Source organism: Protopterus annectens, chromosome 10.part0 (assembly GCF_019279795.1).
Source record: "Protopterus annectens isolate FY-2018-M chromosome 10.part0, PAN1.0, whole genome shotgun sequence".
Taxonomy (NCBI): domain Eukaryota; kingdom Metazoa; phylum Chordata; order Ceratodontiformes; family Protopteridae; genus Protopterus; species Protopterus annectens.
In genome coordinates this window covers 1,117,644,150-1,117,667,683 of record NC_056744.1, presented here as the reverse complement: position 1 = coordinate 1,117,667,683, position 23,534 = coordinate 1,117,644,150, and the positions used below count along the sequence as shown (strand labels likewise).

The 23,534-nt window shown below is 45.0% G+C and overlaps 1 protein-coding gene across 1 annotated transcript in view; it reads right to left on the bottom strand.

The window, feature by feature from the left end:
• LOC122813503 (UDP-N-acetylglucosamine transporter-like) overlaps nt 1-23,534 on the bottom strand; it is a 755,441-nt gene that overhangs the window by 194,834 nt on the left and 537,073 nt on the right. Inside the window, 1 exon segment of the mRNA XM_044085850.1 lies at nt 10,180-10,384. Coding sequence (XP_043941785.1) covers nt 10,180-10,384 — 205 coding nt within the window.

The following is a 23,534-nucleotide window of genomic DNA, read 5'->3' as shown; positions in this document are numbered from 1 at the left end:
GAGGAACAGAAAATCTAGAGTATGCACATGCTGAAGTCACATCAACTTCAGAAACCTCTGGAACTTCCTCACGTGGAGTTTGGTCAGAGGGAGCATCCAAATAGTGGAAGCCATGAACCCCAGAGCTCGCAGAAACACCCCGGCTGTAATGGAGGCCAGGGGAAGAAGAGCTTGAAAGAAAGAAATGAGAGTCCATGCCTTTGGAGGAGGCAGGGATGCCAACATTGGCACAGTTTGAATCCCGCAGCCCAGAAAGACATGCTCCTGGGAAGGAGTTGGGGAAGACTTTTGAAGTTTATTGCAAACCCCAGGCTCTGATGAAGAGAAATGGTAAAATGAAGATTTTGCAAAGGACCTCTGGAGAAGATGCCTGAATCAGCAGGTCATCCAAATAAGGAAATATCTGGATCCCTTGAAGCCTGCAAAAGGCAAATCACAACAGGAGTGAGGCATTTGATGAATACCCTTGGGGAAGTAGAAAAGCCAAAGGGCAAAACACAGAACTGAAAATGCCAGGAAGCAACAGAGAAATGCAAAAATCTCCTGAAAAGGGGATGGATCAAAATATGGAGATGAGCACATCCTTGAGGTCCAGAGACACCAGAAAGGCATGAGACATCAAGAGAGAAAAAAAGGGACTGAATGAACATCTGAAAGAAGACACCTTCAGAAAAGTGGTTAGACGGGAGAGGCCTAGAATAGGTCTCCAAGTAGCTTCTTTTCCGGGCACTAGAAACATTTTTGAATAAAACCCTTTCCTCCTTTGGGACACAGGCGGCTCTTGAATAGTACCCTGACACCAGAGGTCTCCAATAAGCTCTGGGGAAAAAGGTTGTTGTTCTTGAGGGGGCTGACGAATGCCCATAAAAGGAAGGCATGAAATCCAGACCATGAAGTACTGAATGACTGACAGAACCCAAGAATCCTGGGTGATTTGGAGCCAAAACAGGAAAAGAAAGCGAGAGAGAGAAATGCAAAGAGAAAGAGCAATGTGGCTGGGAACAGGTGGTAGTCAGACAGCACCTGGTTTGTCAGGAAAGGAAGGCTTAAGAATCCCTGCAGTCTGAGTGGCCTTGGCAGGAGTCATCCTTTTAATACCCTTTTTACCTTTAGAAGGGTGAGATTGCCTTCTAATAAAGGTTAGCTTAGAAGGGTAGTCTCACTGATATTAAAGCACAGGAGAAACAAAGACATGCTTAAAGCGCCTGTATAGCCTTCCCCTTGTCCTGAAAAGACTTAAACCAGCAGTCACTTCAAACAAAAGTTTATTATCCAGAGCAGCATCCATCAAATTGGCCATAATATCATCAGGCAAAGGTTGAAGGCTAAGCCAAGAATATCTCCTCAGAACTGAACCAGAAGCAGCAGCCCTAGAAGAGGCATCTGCTGCATTACAACTCCATTGTTAGAATGACGAACTACCTGAGAGGAAGCCCAAGCAAGGAAAGAGCAGAATATTTACTCTCAGAGTCTGGAAGATCAGAAAGAAGCTGACAAGCCTGAGAAAGAAGAGCCAAGACATGGGTCTGATAATTAACGGCCCTAAAAGCTAGGGTAGCCAAGGTAAAAGCCTATGGTTCTACTGTACTTGTCAGAGGGCAGTAACTTGGACGAAGGAAGCAATTCAGATGGCTTATCAGAGGTGATAGACACCCACAGAGAGGTCAGCAGTAGGAGATTTAAACAAAAAGAAACCATCCTCAGGCAGCCCATAAAACCCATCAGGCTTGCTGGGAGCAGGGCCAGAAAATCCAGCCCTTTAGAGAGAGGCATTAGAAAAAAAACAACATCCAATAAAGCAGCTAAGACAGGAGGAATGGCTGCAGGTTTAAGAGATTCCATCTGCAGTAATTCATAGTACCTCGTATGGACATTCAAAACCTGGGCACAATCCCACTTAAAAAAAAATTCCATCATCCTAGAGAGCGTGTCTGCAAAGAAAATTTCCTCAGAAGGATTATCTAGAGTATAAGAGCCCTCCTCCTCAGACCCGTAGTCTAAAGAAGGAATCCGAGTAGAATAAGTAAGGGACTCCTCATCAGAATTCACCTCTTCCTCATAAGAATCAGGAGGAGAGCAGGAACCAAAACCCCTTGAGGAGGCTATAATGACAGTAAAGCACTAAACATCCCCTGTGTAAAGGCCTGCCACTCACTTTGTGGATCCCTAGGAGCAGAAGAAACATGATTAGTTTTCCATTTCTTTTTAAAGGGGACATCGTCCAAGAAACCTGAGAAGGCCCAAACTCAGGACAGCATTCCACAACTGTAGTAGGAACCTCTTCCCTAAAGAGACTGCAGAACCCCTCTAGACCCCTTGGAAACAGTTAACTGTGGTTCATCCTGAATGGCCAAAATGGACACCTCAGACGTGTTGCCCACCAAATCCTCACCGGCCTCCAACCCATACGTGGGGAATCTGACAAAACAACCATGTGAGCCTCTGGGTTCATAGTAATGTCAGGAGAAACTCCCGGCAGAGGCTGGACAGCAGAAGATTTTGGTCTTACCTTATGCACCTTCCTCTTCCCTGACAGCTGACACTCGAAGCAGGAGGTTTCATCCATACTATCTTTACAAAGAAGCTTAAGACACTGTTTCTCAAGATGCAATAAAGGGAAGAAAGCCTACTATGAAGAGTTTTAGGGACAAACACCTGACAAATTGAACAAGACTTATGGTGCCAGCAGCACCTAGGCAAAAAAAAGACACTTATCGTGGCAGTCTTTATGGGGAAATTAGTCTCCCACACTGGCATTTACCCTTCCTGGATAACATTAACCCCAAACAGCACAAAACAATCAAAAAAGAACAAAACACCCAACTGGGTACTTCTCTGCAATGGTAAGGACTTCAGCAAACAGGAGTAATCATCGGAAAGCTGAAAAACAGAAAAGCGGCAAAAAAAGAATGGAGGTAACAAACCAATGGTTAAAAAACAGCGTTCGGACTGGCAGCAAAGAAGTTCTGAGGATGGTACACCTGAACGTCACCTTTATGCTCTACGCTATGCAAGGAATGTGTAGGTGATGTTCAGTGTTCCTTAAAGCAACAGTAGATGTTGGTAAACTGGCTGGACGGTGGGCTTCATGGCAGTAAATTCCATTTGTAACGAATACTCCAGCAGCAAATGTAAGGACATCGTATATTACAAGTAGAGACATGAGCAATGGAATGTGAACTACAGTCTCCAAGCATAATATTTCAGAAGTGATTCTATCAGTTAATGGTTTGCAGTACTCCACACTGAAGCTCAAAGATTTTCAGAGCAATGGCAATTTCAGCCTATTAACTCCACTCCCAACTACAGTCTGATGGTCCGATCCTCGGCTCCGACTCGGCCACTCAAAGCTCGAGAGTTGGTTCCACCGGCTCGAGGCTCCCCTTTTATCCCACAATGCTAGGCGGTAATACCTCACATCTCGTTTGTAAGCTAGGCCCAGCCAGGAAAAACAAAATCCAGAAACACTGGAAAGGGGAAAAACCCACCTCTATAAATGACAGAAAGAAGGTGACCTACAACCTGATGAGGGAATATATACATATTACAGTATATACGTATATACAAATAGAGGGGGTAGGAAAAAAAGGTCACAATCAAACTCCTCTAGGTCTGTCCAGGCTATGGGGAAGGAGGGTGGGACGCAAGAAAGAAGGCGAGAAGAAGACAACTAACATGGAACGTTATGGTAGGTACATAACTTCTAAATGTTAAGTTGTCTATCTCGCCTTCATTCTTGCTGGATGGGACCGCGTCCCTAGCACCTTGTCCCGGGTGGCCTATCGGAACAGACTCTTGAGTACAGTGGAACCAAAGTTGGCTCTGTGTCTAGAAGCTAAATCCAACTTATAGTGAGAAATGAAAGTATGAGGAGTAGCCCATGTAGCTGCCGCACAAATCGTATCAATAGGCAGCCTGTCTTGGAAAGCTATAGAAGTAGCCAAAGCTCTAGTTGAATGAGCCTTAGGTTTGGTTGGTAACTTTTGATGCCTAATCTCATACACAAAAGAAATCAAGGATGTAAGCCATCTGGAGAGTGATACTTTCGAAACTGGAAGGCCCATTCTGCCTTCTGCATAAGAAACAAACAGTTGGTCAGCCTTTCTGATCTGTTTGGTCCTAAGTAATACCTTAATTGTCGATGAACATCTAGCCAATGTAATTTTTGTTCAGACCTGTTGGAATAGTTAGGAAAAAACACAGGAAGGTCAATGTTTTGATTTAGGTTTGCCGGAGAGGCTACTTTGGGAAAGAAGGATGGGTTGGTCCGTAAGGATACCCTATCCTTATGAAACAAAAGGTAAGGGGATCGACTACAGAGTGCATGAAGTTCAGAGACTCTTCTAGCCGAAGTAATGGCTACCAAAAAGAGTGTTTTCCAGGATAGCAATTTCATTGAACACAAAGCTGCAGGTTCAAAAGGGGGAAGAATCAAAGATGTGAGAACCAAGTTAAGGTCCCAAGAAGGAGGAGGATTTCTAATAGGAGGCTTGAGAAGAAAAACTCCCTTCAAAAAGGCTTTGCAAAGTTTGTGAGACATGATGGCAGAGTCTAAGATTCCAACATGAAAGTTAGATATAGCTGCCAGTTGAACCTTAAGAGTAGAAGGAGACGAACCTGCGTGGAAAAGTTCGGCTAAGAAATCAAGGACCGATTGAATGGAAGCAGTGAAAGGATCTATGTCCCTTCTTTGTGCCCAATAGGAGAAACGTTTCCACTTACTAAGATAAATCTTCCGAGTGGAGGATTTATGGGAAGCTATTAAAATATCTCGAACTGAGTGAGATATTAGAGGAAGCCTGGCTAGGGTTGGAATTGGAGGAACCAAGCAGTAAGGTTCAGAGAGGGGAGGGAGCGATGTAACTGACCCGACTGATGGGTCAAAAGATCTGGAACTGGGTCCAGATGCCAGGGTTGCTCCAACAGAAAACGGTGTAGAAAAGGGAACCAAACCTGTCGAGGCCAGTAAGGAGCAATGAGGATCATGGAAGCTTTCTGAGCGATGGCTTTCTGTATCAATTGAGAAATTAGTGGGAAGGGAGGAAAGGCATACAGAAGTCCCCGGGGCCAATCTTGGACTAGAGCGTCTCTGCTGGGATGGCCTGGTAGAGGAAAGAGGGTGAAATAATTTTCGCACTTGCTGTTTTGGGGAGTAGCAAAAAGGTCGCAGCAAGGCTGGCCCCACTTCAGAAAAACTTTTTCCAACACTGAATTTTTCAGAGACCACTCGTGAGGCATGAGAATAGCTCTGCTCAATTTGTCCGCAATGACATTGGACTTCCCGGGGATGTGCGTTGCTATCAGAAACCGCTGAGAAGAAATCGCCCATTGCCACAGTCTGAGTGCCTCTCGACATAGGGGGTAGGATCTGGTTCCGCCTTGTTTGTTGATATACCACACTACAGACATGTTGTCAGTCTGAATTGCTATTGTTCCCATCGGAAGAGAGTCTTGAAGGGCCTGCAACGCTAAAAGCGCTGCTCTCATCTCTAGAACATTTATATGCAAGTGGCGTTCGTAAGGTTGCCATATGCCCTGGACCGTCCTGCCCTGATAATGCCCCCCCCCCCGATCAGGGAGGCGTCCGTTGTCAGAGTAGCAACCGGGGGGGGGGACAAAGGGTCTTCCTAAGAAGAGCTGAGGGGATGTAATCCACCAAAGAAGGCGATTCCTGCATGCTTGCGTTATCACAATGGTGTGGGACATCGGAAGTTGTTGGTATGACCATTATGTGAAGAGCATCCATTGCAAGATTCTCATGTGAAATCTGGCTAATAGAAGAAGAGGGATAGCTGCTGCCATTATCCCCAGTACTTTCAGGACCAATCTGGCTTTGATTTTGTTGCTGTGGAAAAGAAGAGAGACTAGTTTGTGTATGTCTGCTATCCTTTGGTCTGTGAGTCTGGCTGACATGCTGACTGTGTCTAGATTTGCGCCTATGAAGGTAATAGCATGACAAGGCGACAAAACAGACTTTTCGCAATTTAATGAGATACCTAGCTTTCGAAATATGCGAAAAGTGTAGTCTCTGGCAAGTAGTAGAAGATGCTTGGTGGGAGCTGTAAGGAGCCAGTCGTTTAAGTATGGAAACACCTGGAATCCTTGACGTCTCAGGTGAGAGGCGACCACTGCCATGCATTTGGTAAACACCCGGGGGGCTGTGGTGAGTCCAAAGGGCAGGGCTCTGAATTGAAAATGACTGGTTCCCAACCTGAAGCGGAGAAATCTCCTGGAGCGTCTGTTCATTTTTATATGATAGTACGCATCCTGGAGGTCTATAGAGCACATCCAGTTTTCCTTCCCCAATAGGGGTAGGATGGACTGCAACGTGACCATCCGAAATCTTGTTTTCTTGACAGACTTGTTCAAGATGCTGAGATCCAAAATGGGCCTCCAGTCCCCTGTTTTCTTTGGAACCAAAAATAATTTGGAGTAGATTCCGGATCATTGCTGGTCTGCTGGAACTGGCTGAATGGCTCTTTTTGCAAGCAACTTTGATATTTCTAACGCTGCTTGCTCCCTTTGAGCGGGTGGAACATCTGGAAGGGACTTTTTTGATTGATTTGGAATGTGAAAGAACGGAATGGAATAGCCTTCGGAAATGATGGACTGTACCCACTTGTCTTGAGTTGGAGATCGCCAGGCTTTTGGGTACAGTGATAATCTTCCCCCGACTGCCTCCGAAGGTGGACAGTCGGGCAACACCTCAGGGATGTTGAAAGGGCTTATCAGAAAAGGTTTCTCGATTGCCCTGGTTCTGCGGACCCCCCCTGCCTCTAGGGCGGCGTCTACCATTATTGTTTCCCCTCCTGCCTCTAGAGGGGAACCGACTCTGTGCGTCAGGCAAAGCCCCTTGAGATTGCTTGCGGAACCACATCTTTCCACTTTTCTGGCCCTTGGGGTAAGGCCTAGAAGGAGTAGAAAAACGGACTCCGACGGCAGAAAGAGTTTTGCCATCAGTCTCGCACCTTGTCAGGGTTTCTTTCACTTGAGGACCAAAAAGAGACGATCCATCAAACGGGGAGTTAGTGAAAGACGTCTTGAAAGGGTCCGCAAAATTGCATAGCCGCATCCAGGCATGCTGGCGTAAGGCCACACCTGTACCTGCGGCTCTGCTCGCTCCATCAGCCGCATATGAAAGAAGGCGCATGGAGGAGTTAGCTATCGAATTGAGGGTAGCCAGCTGAGCGTTCATCTTATCCTGAAAACCCGCAGCTGTGGATCCTTTAACATCTCACTCGCTTCCTTGATCAAGTCTCTTTGAAGACGAGTGAAATGACAGAGGTAGTTCAGCGAACGCATAGAAAAGGTCGCTGACGAAAACATCCACTTCCCGTACCTGTCCATAGACCTAGATTCCTTGTTAGGGGGATGGACAGGCACTGAAGGATCAGCTAGTTCCTTCTTGGTGGCAGCAGCTACCACCATAGCATCCACAGAAACTCCTTTAGTCAAAAATTGTTTGTCCGCTGGGGCGGTAATAAACTTTGAAGGCCTCCTGGGGGTGGGGTCCACAGAGTCAGGAGCCGTCCATGCCTTTTCTGCTACCACCTGCATGACGGGGTCAAGGGGGGGGGGACCCAGGAGGTGGAAGGGCGAGAGCCGAACGCCTCAAGATACACAGATTCATCCTCCGAAGGGTTGAAGGCTGGCCAATTCCCCCTCTGTTTTAAGATCTCCAGGATGTCTGCAAAGGAGACCTCTTCAGAGGGGGAATGGGGGGAACCTTCAGAATCCTCTAAATCCGTGTCAGAGGTGACAGACTCAGGTGAGTCTATGTGCTTCCTCTTGCACTTTCTCTTCCTAGGGGACTCTCCTACCAATTCAGGAGAGGCCTCGGAAGAGGATGAGATCCCCAACTGGGGATTCTTGAGGAGCTGGCTCTCTGCGGTCTGGGATGAGGGAGTGAGTAGAAATTACCTGAGGCACCGAGGAGGGAGGGGCGGACAGAGCCGACTGTGGAGTTGAACCAGGTTCCAACACACTCCGCATGACCTCAGCACCCTGTCAGACAGAGACACAGGTCCCCGCGCCGAAAAGCTGAAACCCTCCTCGGCACCGACAGTGATGGCTCGAGGCCGATGTCGGAGCCGAACTCACCAGCTGAAGCACCGAGAGGGAGAGCGGGGTCGGACAAGGGTCCGATGCCACTCACCCCCTCGGAGCCGACGAGGGAAGTCCGGCGCCGAGATTCCTCCAATGAAGAAATCGGAGCAGATGACGGCGCCGAAGACAATTGTATCGGCTCCGAAGCTGCCACAGTCTCAGGTCCGAAACGCCCCGGCTCCGAACTCAAAGGAGTCGGAGGAGGAACATTTTGAGAAATAGGATTAAGCATCGACTGATGAGTCGGGCTCTGAAGCATTTGGGCCAGTGCCTCGGACTTAAGAAGTCGACTCACTACCCTCTGAAGGTCATGGTCCGAAAGTCTCGACGACCTAGAGGAGTGAGATCTATGGCTCCGTTCAGACAGCAAGGGAGATGCTGGAGCCGAATGAACGGAGCCAAGAGACGGTGACCTAGACCTTTTCCTAGTTGTCGGTTCCGATAATCTTATCGGAGCCGACTCAGTGATTTCCAATATCTTGGCTCCGGCCGGAGCCGAGAGAACCAAAGAAATAAGTGTTAGAGTCTCATCGGCTCCAGCCGGAGCCGATGTTGTAACAGACTTCGAAGCCTTAGGTGTCGACTCAGAAGCTGGAGCCGACAACCTAGTAGGCTTGGAGGGTTTGCCCGAAGAAAGAGTCGGGGGACCCTCAGGTTTCAATAAGCCTTGTAAAATAAGCTTATTTTTCCTTTCCTGCAGGACTCTAGGGCTGAAGCCATGGCATACAGCACAAGAGTCCTGCAGGTGTAAAGGTCCCAGGCAGTACACGCAAGAAGTGTGACCGTCTGTCAGAGACATCTTCTGACAGCACGAGTCACACTTCTTAAAGCCTGAGACCTTTGAATCCTTAGACATTTCTAAGAAATAATGTGTAATCACCACACAAGCACAAACACACCGATTACACTATCCACTAAAAATTAAAACTAAAATTAAGCTAATAAATTTAGTTTTTTGATCCCTACAAAAACACATACACTCCACTACTAAAAGGGGATGGAAGGGCCCGAAGGCCTAAGGGAAGAACTCTTAAGTTCTTGTGGTAAAAAGGGTGGATAAACAGGAAGGAAAGGATAAAAAACTACTTAACTAAGGGAATTATGAGTAAAAACTAATTTAAAGGGGTTTAAATTAACTTTTAGACTGTTCTAAATAGACTAACCTGAAGCCGGTTGGAACAACACACCTCGATCGCTGTAGCGGCAAACGAGATCTGGGATATTACCGCCTAGCATTGTGGGATAAAAGGGGAGCCTCGAGCCGGCGGAACCAACTCTCGAGCTTTTAGAGTGGCCGAGTCGGAGCAGAGGATCGGCTCCGAACCCATCCAGCAAGAATGAAGGCGAGATAGACAACTTAACATCTACAGTTTTAGTAGAAGCGCACCTAAAAACATGCTGGCTATGCCCTTGCAACTCCCCCTCTAATATCACCCACTACTTTCCTTTCCACCCCACTAACTACCTTGATTATAGCAAGCTCGGATGCTCATAAGCCTAACTACTTATTATACAGCAAGAACTTCTTATTGCAACAATTGCTAATGTCTGTTATGTACTTCGCTGATGATAAAGATTCTAGTTGTCTACTGATGTACTATGTTCTTCATCTGGAACTATGTTTGTAATTGTTACTTGCTATGTTGATCAAATTGTTAATTGCTATGTAAATCCAATGTAACTACTGTCTGTATATTTTAACTGTGGAGCTTTTCTCCCCGGGCCTCCACTGAAAACGGACCTACGTCCAGTCGGACACTCCCAGTCAACAAATGTAAATAAATAAATAAAATAGTTTACAAGGATACTATAAAATGAAATCTTAAGTGGCACTCCACTCTAAGTAAAATATCAACAGACATTTAGATGCAGGCTGAACAGAATAATAATTCTGCATTTCAAATTCTAGTCAACATGATCTATGGAAAACACACCTAACAGCTGTGTGCGAGACTTCACAGAGCTTAAAATTATCTATGAAACAAAATAGACTAAGACAATACAATTTACTGGATAGTTACAAAATTAATTTTAACATGTCAAACATACTAATAAAGCTAGCATCATACGTACTGCTATCTTTGAAGACCAACAGAATGCAAGCTGCAGACTTCATCACTTCAGCAACAACAACTGCAGAAGATGCCAAGTAGCGGGGTCCATCCTCTTTCAACGTTCGCGAATAACGCATAGTTAATACCAAGGTGGTTGTCTGGAAGACCAAAACAACTAAGGAAACATACTTTAATCTGGCAATCATGGTTGAAGGTGCAGCTTCCTGATGGGAGAAAAATTAAAAATACAAGGCAAGTCAATGATGACAAAGATGTGCAGTTCTTACTCAAAGAACTATTTGCCATTGCAGTACAGATCAAGACAAAAAGAAAGAGCTGGTTACGAATAAGAAAAATTGCACATTGTATTCTATGCATTAATACTAGTTTTAAAGATGCTCATTAAAAAAAAAAATATATATATATATATATATATATATATATATATATATATATATATATACACACACACACACACACACACACACACATATACACACACACACACACACACACACACACATATATATATATATACATACAGCTAAAATAATCCCTTAAAAGTCATAGCAATGATTTAAAATTCCAGAACCGTTTTAACAGCCAGAGTCAAGATCAAAACCATTAAATGAAGCCACATCTTTAAGTAAAATTAGTAAATTTCTTGCTTTAAAGAACTTTTTTTTGCTCAGATCTCCCCCAGCCAGTCAGATGTCCCAGACATTCCCATCGGATGAAAGTCTGCAGTTCATTCATTCCCTTTGGAGGGGACTAAACCAGGAGTCGGACCATTATCTGCTTAAAGACCAGGGTTTTCTCTTTATAGCCCTCACTTCTTTACATGCCCAGCATGCATACTTCCTGAAGGAAGCACAATGGTACACAGCACAGAATTGTCACTCACTTCTGTGGGTTATGTAAGCCTTCCATTTCCTCTCTTCCTAGAACAAGCGCATTATGCAAGTTGTTCTAGCTTACCACAGAGAAACTGCTGCACTTGTGCCTTTCATGAGCCTGGACTTACACACTCCCAAGACAGATGAGTGGGCATAGCTCATTCTCTCCTCCCTTCACCAGCTATCTCAAGCAAGTTCCCAAGCCACTAACAAAACTCGGGTCACCTGAGTGACAAATCAGCACTTTATACCTTTATGCCAGTGGACAGGTGACTACTCATACTGTGCTATGTCAAATACTGCTTGTCAAGTTATACTGGCACCCACTAACTTCCCTGTATAATTTTAAATACAAATGTTTGAAGTTAGCATCTTACTTAATCTTATGAAGTGTAATGGTGTGCCCACTCCTGTGATCTTGTACGTACTATGAAATGTCAATCACAAATACAGCAGAGGCTTGCAGCACCTTTAATGCAGCAATATTTTTACAGCACTTTTAACTCCTGCATGATGCAAAATCAATGGGGGGGGGGGCACAGGTGTCCAAGAAAGTGAAAATGACTAAGGAATGATAACCACTACCAGGCTAAATAACTTTGCAACTATCACTATAGAACTGAAAATGGTAAAACACCAATGCCGTAATGTCATGAGCTTTGAGTAGGGACCAACAAGATGATACCATGAAAAGAAGCAGAGATTATGTTTCTGAACAATTCAGTTGGGTCCACCATCTGCAAGAAACTTGGGCCCACCACTCTCCATGAGACAGTGCCTGAAAGAACTTCTCTGTAGGCTTAGTACAGTTGGAGTGCCATTGGTTAAAGTACACATTATTTTCTTTCTTTCTTTTTTTAATCTGTAACCTCCACTTCCCAGTTTTAAATGAGAAAATTTTATAGTTGTAATTTTCAAACTAGATTACTGATGGACAAATATGATCAACACATATCTTGGAAGTCAGCTGCAGATGGCGAGATCCATGTCAAAGCTGAATATGATATACACAGCAAAGTCAAACAAAAACTGTTAAGAGAGGTAAATTACATGAAGTGATGCTGCCCAGAAGGGGCTTACATAAATTAAACCAGTGGTACATTGTACTGCCAAACAGAGGGATGAGGCCCTACAAAAGACTGTAGATAAAAGAGATTAAGAAAGTTCCAGCAAACTTTCCATTTTCTGTGACTCTGTTAATAATAAGGCAAAATAACAGTAGAAATATCCAGCAAGAAGACGACCACTTCCAAATGAACAACCACACTTTATTCACATTAAGTGCTTTCCTCTCCACTACAGAGGCTTCATCAGAATAATTTAGTACACACACCCAGCCATTTAAATACCCACCCCCAATTAACCAATTCACTTTTAATTCACATTTAAAACAAATGTACCAATAAAATCACCCCTGTAATGTTGCAAAAAACATGTACATATCATAAAAAAATCTATCATGAAAAACTCTATAAGAAGTCCTTAAGTAATAGGATTTAAATAATTACCTAACATCTAAAATGCTTATAACATTTATGAACCATTTGTACAAATTGTAAACACATTTTAAAAACAATTCTAAAATATAGTGTTACAGTAAGTATCAACCTGAAAAATAATCAAGCTTCAGAATACTAGCAATACTAATAGTTTCATTAATGCCCGGATACAGAGTGGCATTGAACAACTGCCACAGTTCCAGCACATCCAAATGGACATCTGTAATACTTCCCTGCTCATTCTTAACCAACTGTTGTACAACTAAAAGCTGAAATGGGTTTACAATTTGTACAAATGGTTCATAAATATTACAAACATTTTAGGTAATTATTTAAATCAGGTTACTTAAGGAGTTCTTACAGAGTTTTTCATGATAGATTTATTATGATATTTTCATGGTTTTGCAACCTGACAGGGGTGATTTTATTGGTACACATTGTTTTAAATGTGAATTGGTTAATTGGGGGTGGGTATTTAAATGGCTGGGTGTGTGTGTACTAAATTATTCTGATGAAGCCTCTGCAGTGGAGAGGAAAGCACTTAATGTGAATAAAGTGTGGTGGTTCATTTGGAAGTGGTCGTCTTCTTGCTGGATATTTTTTTTATTAAGAGTCAACCAAACAATTAGCATCCTTTAAACTTGCACTAAAACATCAGGGGTAACTTAATAAACCCTACACAAAGTGATCCTCCGTGTAGGAATAGTGTTGCAGCCCGAACACAGAATATGGCCACTGAGCGATCCAGGAAACAGGGCTGGGGGCGTGCACAAGCGTGCAGACATTGTGCGTACATAGAAGCGATCGCGGAACATAAATTACCTCATCTGCTGGTGAAAACTATGCAAATGAGGTGATTTTGCAATCCAGGAAGCGGTAAGGTATCCGTGTAGGTGCAGTGCTGTGTCTGTAGGAAAAATGTATGCGGTTACTAACAGTGTACCGGAATGTAAAAATTAAACAGGGGGTGTGACAACTCAAATAAAAAGCATGTATTAGGTGCAGTAGGCATGCAAATGGCCAAAACTATGGCCATTCACATTTTAAAAGTGATGAAATTAATAAAAAAAAAAAAAAAAAAAAAATTTAATTTTTTCATCACATATGTCACGTTTAACCAGCAATGCTCAAACATGCTAGTTTGCAAAAAAACATTGTAAAATATAATATTTAAAGCTATACTGAATTTTCCCATTATAGTGGCCAGCATTCAGTCATACAATGGCAGGTTACAGTGGTTGCCAAGGAGGACATAGGCTCTGGTGTAGTGTAGTATCTAGGGTACACGCAATTAGGTGTATGTAAAGGAGTCAAGGTTATTGAATAGCAAAATGGGCCACAGACAGCTGACATGAAAAGGGGGCGTGTCACAATTTGTGTAAGCACATTGGAGCTCAGCTGCTCCCGTTTGTGCCCAGCTAAGCGCACCTAAGCCGGGGGGGGGGGGTTGTCTGAGGTGGCCAAGCTATACTTAGCTGGTTAAAGTAAAGCTAAGTGTGCTCGTGTACAGGGGAGGGTCAAATACGCTGAGCAATGTTTACACTGGAGACGCAGGTTTGCACGGCGCGGGACTTAGAAGTGGAGAAATTGAAAAATAAATAAAAGGAAATAGCTTAGAAAATCCAATCCACTATAAATGACTAATAAGCACTCTGCCACTCACACTGGCCCATTCAACCCCCTCAACAATGTAGCTGGCAGGTAGAATGTACCATAGTAAGCCAATTACACAGGCGGCATCTACAGCATATCAGTATAAAGTATGCAGACACCCTTCAATCTGATTTTTCCAACACACACTGCACCACTGGAGTGTAAGCCGCGGTGGTACAATGGTAGCATTGTTGCCTCACAGCAAGAGGTTCTCCTGTTCGATTCAAAGCTGGAGCACGTTCTGTGTGGAGTCTGCATGTCCTCCTGCGGTCGGGTGGCCTCCAAAAGACATGAGTAAATGGGTGTGCCTTCGCTGAAGGCTGGGCATCGGGCTGGCAACTCTGCACCATAAAAATCTACTTCCAATCATTAGCAGACCGGAGTTCCACTGTGGCGACCCCTAACCGGGAAAAGTCGAAAAAGACAAAAACTCTGCACCACTGGAGTACACACTTGGGAATTTTAACTGACAAAATGATAGGGGCTGCTGCTGGTTTACAGCATCTGTACATCCAACAGGCTGAGGTCAGTGATGATGCTGATGCTGGCAACTGGCCCAGAGTGAAGAGGAGAAGAGTACTCAGACCCAGGGTAACCCTTCACGAGCTACATGAGCTGGAGATAACACTACAGGATGGACAGGGACATACTACAGCAACATACCAAGCTGTGCAGCTCTCACTTCAGACACAGAGCTAACAGAGGGGAAACCATCCCAGTGGAAACAAAGGTATATGTAGCCTTAAGAATGCTAGCTACAGCTACTTTCCAAAGACCTACAAGGGACATCATGGGAGTCTGACGGGCATCCACAACTAGGGTACTCCATCAGTTCCTGGATGTCTTTCTAACACATGCCAATGAGCACATTTATTTCCCCAAGACCACCAGTATGTGTCTCTTCCACCATGTATCACACTACCCAGAAGTACTGGGTGCCATAGACTGCACTCATGTGCACATCAAAGCACCACTTGGTGAGGAGGGTAGAGTATATGTCAACCACAAAGGGTATCACTCCAACTGCCAGGTCGCTTGCAATACACAGGGCATTATCATCAGTGTGAGTGCTGGCAACCTTGGCAGTTATGACTCCCACATCTGGCATGCATCACAGCTGTTATCAGGCATTTGCCAGGGGGGACATCCCATATGGCCATCTAGTGGGGGATGCTACCTATGCACTGGAACTGTGGATGATGACACCCATCAGAAATGCATGCACACCCACTGAAGAATGCCATAAATGAGGCAGACGCACAAACTAGGAACATCATAGAGTATGTGTTTTTTAGCTGCTCAAGTCACGGTTCCACTGCCTTGACATATCTGGTGGAGCCCTGCAGTACTCTCCAGCCACATGTCCACACATGTTCATAGTATCTGCCATGCTATACAGTTTGATCCTGTGGAAACAGTCATGGCAGGAACATCACAGCGAAGGGACACAGCCCCCCACTATTGCCAAACAGGCACAGGGAAACTCAGAGGAGGAACCCCCTGAGCCTGTCCCTGTAGGCAGATGTAGGCGTGCCCAGTACGCCCTGGCAAAGAGGCAATGCATAGCACGTACACTGACACCCTAGGGACCCAGGGACTAACACCTCACACTGACTCGCGCACACAATAAAAAGGATGCACACACATCACACTACCTGTACCTTACCATGTTCATAGGTTGGTACTAGGCTATCAGCCCTAGGGCCTATACAAGCCTAGCTATAACAATTCCCTGGCTATTTCTTCCCACATTATTTACTTTCCTAGACCCCTGTCTAGCAGGGCGACTGACGTGATCCCTGGGGTGAATTTCCTTTCTTCCATCCAATCGTCAAGGTTCCTCTTGAAGAGGTCCAAAGAGGCACTCTGCTTGACATGTATGGGCAATCTATTCCAGAGTCTGGGGAGTCTCTGGGTCAGGAACCTATCCCTCCAGCATGTTTTGTTTATTGTGATGACAAGGTTTAGATCCCTGGAGCGTGTAGCTCTGAGAGATTGGGATTTCTTTAAGTGTAGCATGTCCAACAGCTCTGGGTTTGACATGGCCTTGTATGTTAAGCAGAGATCGCCTCTGAGCAGACGATATGACAGAGTACAGCTGGAGTTTAAGGCGGTCAGCGTAGGGCATCTGCTTTAGGCCTGTGATTCTTTTAGTGAGGTATTTCTGAGGCCTTTCCAGTTGTTGCAGATGTCTTGAGAGGTACATACCAAATGGGGCGTTGTATTCTATAATGGGTCTAATGAGGGATGAGTACAGTGGGACAATGACCTCCTTTTTTCTGGATGAAAAGCCCTTCGTGATGAGGTGCGCCACATAGAAGGATTTCCTGACTGTTGTGACGATGTGGTTATCGAAGGCGAGACCACTGTCCACCTGTGTCCCTAAGTCTCTTATCACACTTTCTGTGTTTAGTGTACTGCCACCTATATGGTAATTCATGGATACATGTTTTTTCCCCAAAGGGGATAACAATACATTTCTTGGCATTGAGCTTGAGCCCATGGCTCTGGCACCAAGCATCTGTTTCTGTAAGGCCCTTTTGTAGAGTATCCGCATCATTTGGGGATTCAATAATGGCTCCCAGTTTGCAGTCATCTGCAAACATGGTTAGCCAAAGTCCCTTAGTGTTGACCTGTACTTCAGAGAAGTAGATGCCAAACAAGAGCGGCCCCAGGACTGAACCCTGAGGTACTCCACTTGTCACTTGTCTGGAGCTGGATTTGGAGTCTGCTACTTTTACAGTGTGGGTTCTATCAGTAAGCCATTTAGCAACCCATTGGGTGACATAGGGATTAATGCCCAACTTAGTAAGTTTATCTATGATTCCAGAGTGGGGGTGGTGTCAAAGGCCTCGGCAAGGTCTAGATAGGCTGTGTGGACCACCTTACCCTTGTCCATGGCTCTGGAGACTGATTCAAAGAAGTCAATCAGGTTCAGGAGACAAGATCCGCCCTTCACAAACCCAAACTGGGTGGGGTCCAGTGTTTGAAGGTTACCAATGTCTTTGTTTATAAGTTCCATGATAATCCGCTCCATGGCCTTGTCAGACTGGGATGGTAGTTTCCGGGATCCACGGTGGATCCCCCCTTGTGGATTGGGATAACTGTAGCTCTGTATATGTATATGCTGTGTACTGCATGCATCCAACAGAGATAGCCCTGAAGCACTCTCCTCACAACTGCTGCAGACATAAGGTAAGTCACTCTTCTTAACAACAAATGAATGGAGTAGCAGACTGTGGTAACATATCTGATATTGCTGCATGTATGCAAGGAAATGAGGTGGGCTACCAAGATAGCAAGCTGGAAACAGACAGCTACGTGGAACAGAAAATGTCCGCCAAATACAATCTGCTCCAGAATATGCAGTAGTCCCCAAGGTGCCAAAACTCACTGCAGTATATGTAGGAGACTAAAACTGCGGGTCATAGGTCACATACATTGATGTCAATGTTGGAGTCCCATACACACCTCAGCCTCTCACAGCAAGTCATCTGTAAAAACCCACAAAGAAATGTGTGGCAAAGGCCTACAAATAGGGACAGTTATGAAAATTGCTCTTACAAACTTAGACAGTGATATTAGAACAGGTCGTGCAGTTGCATTAAGACTCTGAAAGGTAAGAAGTCTGAAACTCAAATGTCCGTCATTACTTACTAACTTCGGTCTTTAATGATATGCCAGTATTTTCCAAATACAACCACAATACTATGCTAAATGGACCCAAAATAAAAAAAACAAACAGCTGGACAGTCCGTGGAAATGTGTACAATTGAGAGGTATAGCCCCCTCCTGCCAACACACCCATGTTTCCATAGAAATGCAGTAAGATGTTTGTATGGTAATATCAGCAGACTACACATTCCCACGGCTCTCTCACTCAACTTGCTAACTTGTGCCATTGTCCACAATATGCAGGGGTCAATGTGCCATGTCTGTGCATGGTTAATACCATCAGGAAGCAGACCGCACTTACTGCTGGCTGTTGTGGCTTAGTGGTCTAAGTACAGTGCTGTGGTTGACAGGGTTCACGGTTCAAGACTGGCCGTGCCAACTATTTTGCATGTCAGCTACATCTATAGCAGGAGTTGTACACACTGTCCAGAAGTTAATATTTGTTACTGCAGAAAAGCTGGACAATGGAGGGACAGGGGGACACACATATGGACCGTACACAGCTTGGGAGGACCTACAGAGGCTAATAGAACAAACTGTGACAAGTCACTGTAGTGCCAGGTTATAAATGGCTGCCACATTACCATGTCAGTACTGACAAGTCAGTGGGCACCATCCATACCCCTGGAATGGCAGAGTGTCACAGAATGTCCACATGTATGCCTTGTATATCTGGTCTGCTTGCCATAACATTCCATTTGCATGTCAAACTATGTGCAAAATAAAAAGAAGTTATGTACTTACCATAACATTCCATGTGAGTGGTTTATCTCGCCTTCATTCTCACTGATGGGTTCGGAGTCTATCCTCGGCTCCTACACGGCCGATAGCAAAGCTCAAGCTTTGCCAGTAGCTCGAGACCAAGCCCCTTATCCCACAATGCACTGCTGGAATTACGTCAGATCTTGTTTGCTGCAAATTACACACACACACACTTTACCCTACTCTGAAAGGGGAAAACTTTCCAAAGGAAAAGAAGTACTGAGGAGCCAGGATAGTACTAGCCTCTAAGTCTACTGTCAGCCAGGAGGGGGAAGGAGGGAGGGACGTGAGAATAAAGGCGAGATAAACAACTCACATGGAACGTTATGGTAATACTTCTTTATGTGAAGTTGTTAAATCTCGCCGTTTATTCTCACTGATGGGTAGTGTCCCTAGCACCCTCAATCTTGGGTGGCTCATGGAAGTACGTTTTTCGGTACCATGGAACCAAAGGAAGACCTGTCCCTGGAAGTCTTATCTACTCTGTAATGTGCGATAAAGGTATGAGGCTTAGACCACGTGGCTGCAGCACAAATATCGTCAAGGGGCAACTTAGCTTGAAAGGCAGAAGACGTAGAAACGGCTCTGATAGAATGAGCCTTAGGTTTGTGCGTCAAAGGCATGTTAGCATTCGCATAAACAAAGGATACACAATCTGATAACCATTAGATGAAGTTGTTTTCGCCACTGGATTACCTTTTCTGGCTTCTGAAATGGATACAAAAAGTTGATCAGATTGTCTAATATCCTTAGTTCTGTCGTGATAAAATCTGAGCTGTCTGTGTACATCAAGTTTGTGCAGCATGTATTCCAATTTGTTAGAGTGGTTGGGAAAAAAGACTGGCAGCTCAATGACCTGATTGATATTGGATTCAGAACAGACTTTAGGCAAAAATTAGGGGTTTGTTCTGAGAGATACTCTATCAGCATGGAAAATCATGTAAGGTGGTCTGACAGATAATGCTTGGAGTTCTGACAATCTGTGGGCAGAAGTAATGGCCACTAGAAAAATAGTTTTCCACGATAAATATTTGAGATCACAAGAAGATGCTGGTTCAAAAGGGTGGAGAATAATTTGAGACAGCATAAAGTTCAAATTCCAGGGAGAATAAGGAATTTTGACAGGAGGTATCATGTGAAGAACACCTTTAAGAAAAGTTTTATATAACTTATGGCCTATAACGTTCGAGCCATCGAATCCAAGGTGGAAATTTGAGATGGCGGCTAACTGGACTAACTGCAGCAGCTGCTGCCCCTTCCTTAAAAATCTTTGTCAGATTCTAAAATGGATGATAGCGGAGCTCGGAAAGGGTCAATTTTCTGTGTGTTGGCCCAAACTGAGAACCTTTTCCACTTACTGCAGTATAATTTCCTGGTGGATGGCTTGTGAGAAGACAAAAGAATGTGTCTTGTATCTTCTGAAATTGAATGAAGCCTGGCAATTAGGGGAAGTGGATTAGCCAAGCAGTCAGTTTCAGGGATTGCAGGGAAGGATTGAGGTCCCCTGACGGGTACGTTAGAAGATCCGGAACTGGGTCCAGAATCCATGGATCTTCCAACAGGTGATGGAGAAACAGGAACCAAATCTGTTGATGCCAGTAGGGGGCTATGAGGATAACAGTCCTTCCCAGCGATTTTGCTTTCTGTAAAAATCTGGGTATCAATGGAAAGGGTGGGAATGCATAAAGGAGACCCGGGGGCCAATTGTGTACGAGTGCATCTCTCAGGGGAAGTCCTGGAGGTGGTATTAGGGCAAAGTAGCTTTTGCATTTTGAATTGATGTGGCTGGCAAAGAGGTTGCAGCAAGGCTGGCCCCTTATGTGGAAAATCAACTCCGCAACCTGTTTGAGAAACCACTCATGAGGTAGCAATATCGCCCTGCTTAGCTTGTCCGCTATCACACTGGATTTCCCCGGGATGTGCACTGCTAACAGAAAATGCTGGGACGACACAGCCCGTTGCCAGACCCAGAGGGCTTCTTGACAAAAGGGGTAAGATTTGGTTCCACCTTGCTTGTTCAAGTACCAGACAAGCATGTTGTCCGTCTGAACTGCAATAGTTCCTAGAGGAAGAGAGTCCTGAAAGTACTGCAACGCCAGAAGTACCACTCTCAACTCCATAACATTGATATGCAGATGTGACTCTTGATCCGTCCATGTGCCTTGGGCAGTCGTTCTCTGAAAATGCCCCCCCCCCCCACACCCTATCAGGGAAGTGTCCGTGGTCACAGTGGCTACTGGGGGGGGGGGGGAGACAAAGGGCCTTCCTGTGACATGGAGACATCAACCACCACCGAAGGTCTCTCTTGCAGGTATCTGTGATGAGACTTATATGGTGCATCGGCAGCTTCTGGTAAGACCACTGAGCAAAGATGAGCCATTGAAGGATTCGCATATGCATCCTTGCGAGTGGTACGGCCAGGATTGCAGCTGCCATCAAACCTGGCACCTTCAAGACCTCTGCTGCTGTAGCTTTGTTCATTGACACCAGTGAGTTGATGTGTTGGAGGAGAAGTGAGACTCTTTCGATTGGAAGATGTAGAGTGGTGGTTGAGGTGTCTTAACTCTGCTCCTATAAAAACAGTATGCTGCGATGGCGATAAGGCAGACTTTTCGAAGTTGACTGTAATGCCTAATTGATGGCAGAGTGTATTGTGTTGCCCGAGTCAATTGATGCCTGGTGGTAGCGGTGAGGAGCCAATCTAGGTATGGAAACGCCTGGAATCCTAGATGCCTCAGGTGAGCCGTGACCACTGCCATGCATTTGTTGAACACTCTGGGGGCTGTAGTGAGACCAAAGGGCAGGGCTTGAAACTGGTAATGATTGGCGCCCAGCCTGAAACACAGGTGATCCCTGGAGCGTCTGTTCATCTTTATGTGATAGTATGCATACTTGAGATCTATGGAGCACATCCAATCGCCTTTCCCTAGGAAGGGAAGAATGGACTGAAGCGTGACCATTCGGAACTTCTCTTTCTTTACGAACTGATTGAGTCTGCTGAGGTCCAAGGTAGGTCTCCAGTCTCCTGTTTTCTTTGGTACCAAAAAAAAGAAGTTCCGAATCCAACTTGGTCTGTTGGGACTGGTTGGATGACTCTTTCTAGCAATTTGTGGACCTCTATGATTGCTTGTTCCCAGAGACTAGGTGGAACATCTGGGATTCTGTATACCGGAGTGGGAGCGGTAGAGAACAGTATGAAATATCCTCTGGAAATGATGCTTTGTACCCAAGTATCCAACGTTATGTTTAGCCAGGCTTCTGGGTACAAAGATAAGCGACCCCCGACTGCCTCCAGAGCTGGACAGCCGGGCCTCCCTTCAGGGGTGCTGGTAGGGCTGAGCAGAGAACGGTCCACTGTCGCCCTGTTGCTGCGGACCCCCTCTGCCGCACGGGTGGCGTCTTCCATTATAGCACCCTCCTCTGCCTCTAGAGGGGGTTTCTCCACGTGTCCTGGAAGGTTCCCTGTGCTTTTCAGAACCACATTTTTCTGCCCTTAGGGCCCTTGGGATAGGGCCGAGTAGGGGTAGAAAAATGGACTCCAACGTCAGATAGGGTCTTGCCTTCCTGCTCACATCTGGTTAAGGTTTCCTTAGGCCCAAACACCGATTTGGGGTGAGATTTCTATCTCTCAGACATTCCTTTAACAGACCACCACAAAAAAATACCTGTAAAGGCTAAATACATAGCTAACTAAGCCCACACTAAGAAAACTAATAACAATTAAAGATAGTAAGACTAAATAGGGCCAAGAAAGGGCCTAATACCAAGAACACAAAAACTATACACAGGGTAGTATCTCTACAAAAACTAACCTACTTAACTATATTATTTTAAACTAGAAACACACTGAACCCTAACAATCACCCAAAAGACAAGAGAGAGATTTTTTAACTTGCGAGTTGTCAAAACTGTCAGAGCTAACTGGATCACAGAGATCTCTCTTGCCGCGGCAAACTAGATCAGAGGTAATTCCAGCAGTGCATTGTGGGATAAGGGGCTTTGTCTCGAGCTACTGGCAAACCTTGAGCTTTGCTATTGGCCGTGTCAGAGCTGAGGATCGGCTCCGAACCAATCAGTGAGAATAAACGGCGACATTTAACAACTTCACATTAAAGATTGATGTGAAAACATCAATGACAGACAGTTGAGAAGCAGATGTTACACCCATAAGGAAAATGCAAGCCAGTACAAAACAGTCTAATTGTTCATGTTTGGAAGAGGAATATCAACACCCTGTCCCCATGTAGAAGCCTGTGTCTGTTATATATGGGCCTATCCAGATGTCAGTCTAAGAGTTTGACAGCTATGGCCAACATGTAGCCTTATAATAACATTGCAACACAAACCGTCTGAGTACCACAGCAGATGTATGGGTACAAAGATGGACAACATGGTAAACAGGTACAGTCAGAGGTGTGAAGTCAATAACCCTAAGTGTAATGCTAGGACTTCTACCCCACTCACACTATAACTACGAATACATAACAGCAGCAATGGTGGACAAAACCTGTGACTGGACTATAGAAGGACAAAGTGACACACATAAGGGGAAGGGGAACCACTTGCCAGACAAATGGAGAATGCGCACACCAGAACAATTTGTGCAGTGGCATAGATTTCCTGCAGTGTATGGAGTCAGTAAACAAATGTCTTGTCAGCGGTTCATCACATTACTCTATACTGCTCTGCCACTGACATTCCAGGAAATCACAGTGCTATGTAGAATATACTACACATATGGAAAACTCTGCTCAGTCCAATGTACTCCGTACCCACATCAGGATATGACTCAGGTGGCTGGACTGTTTACATATGAAGCACACACAATCCTGGACCGGAGTTCAGCTAGCTCTGGAATGGAGTCAAACTCTCACGACTGAAGAAGATTC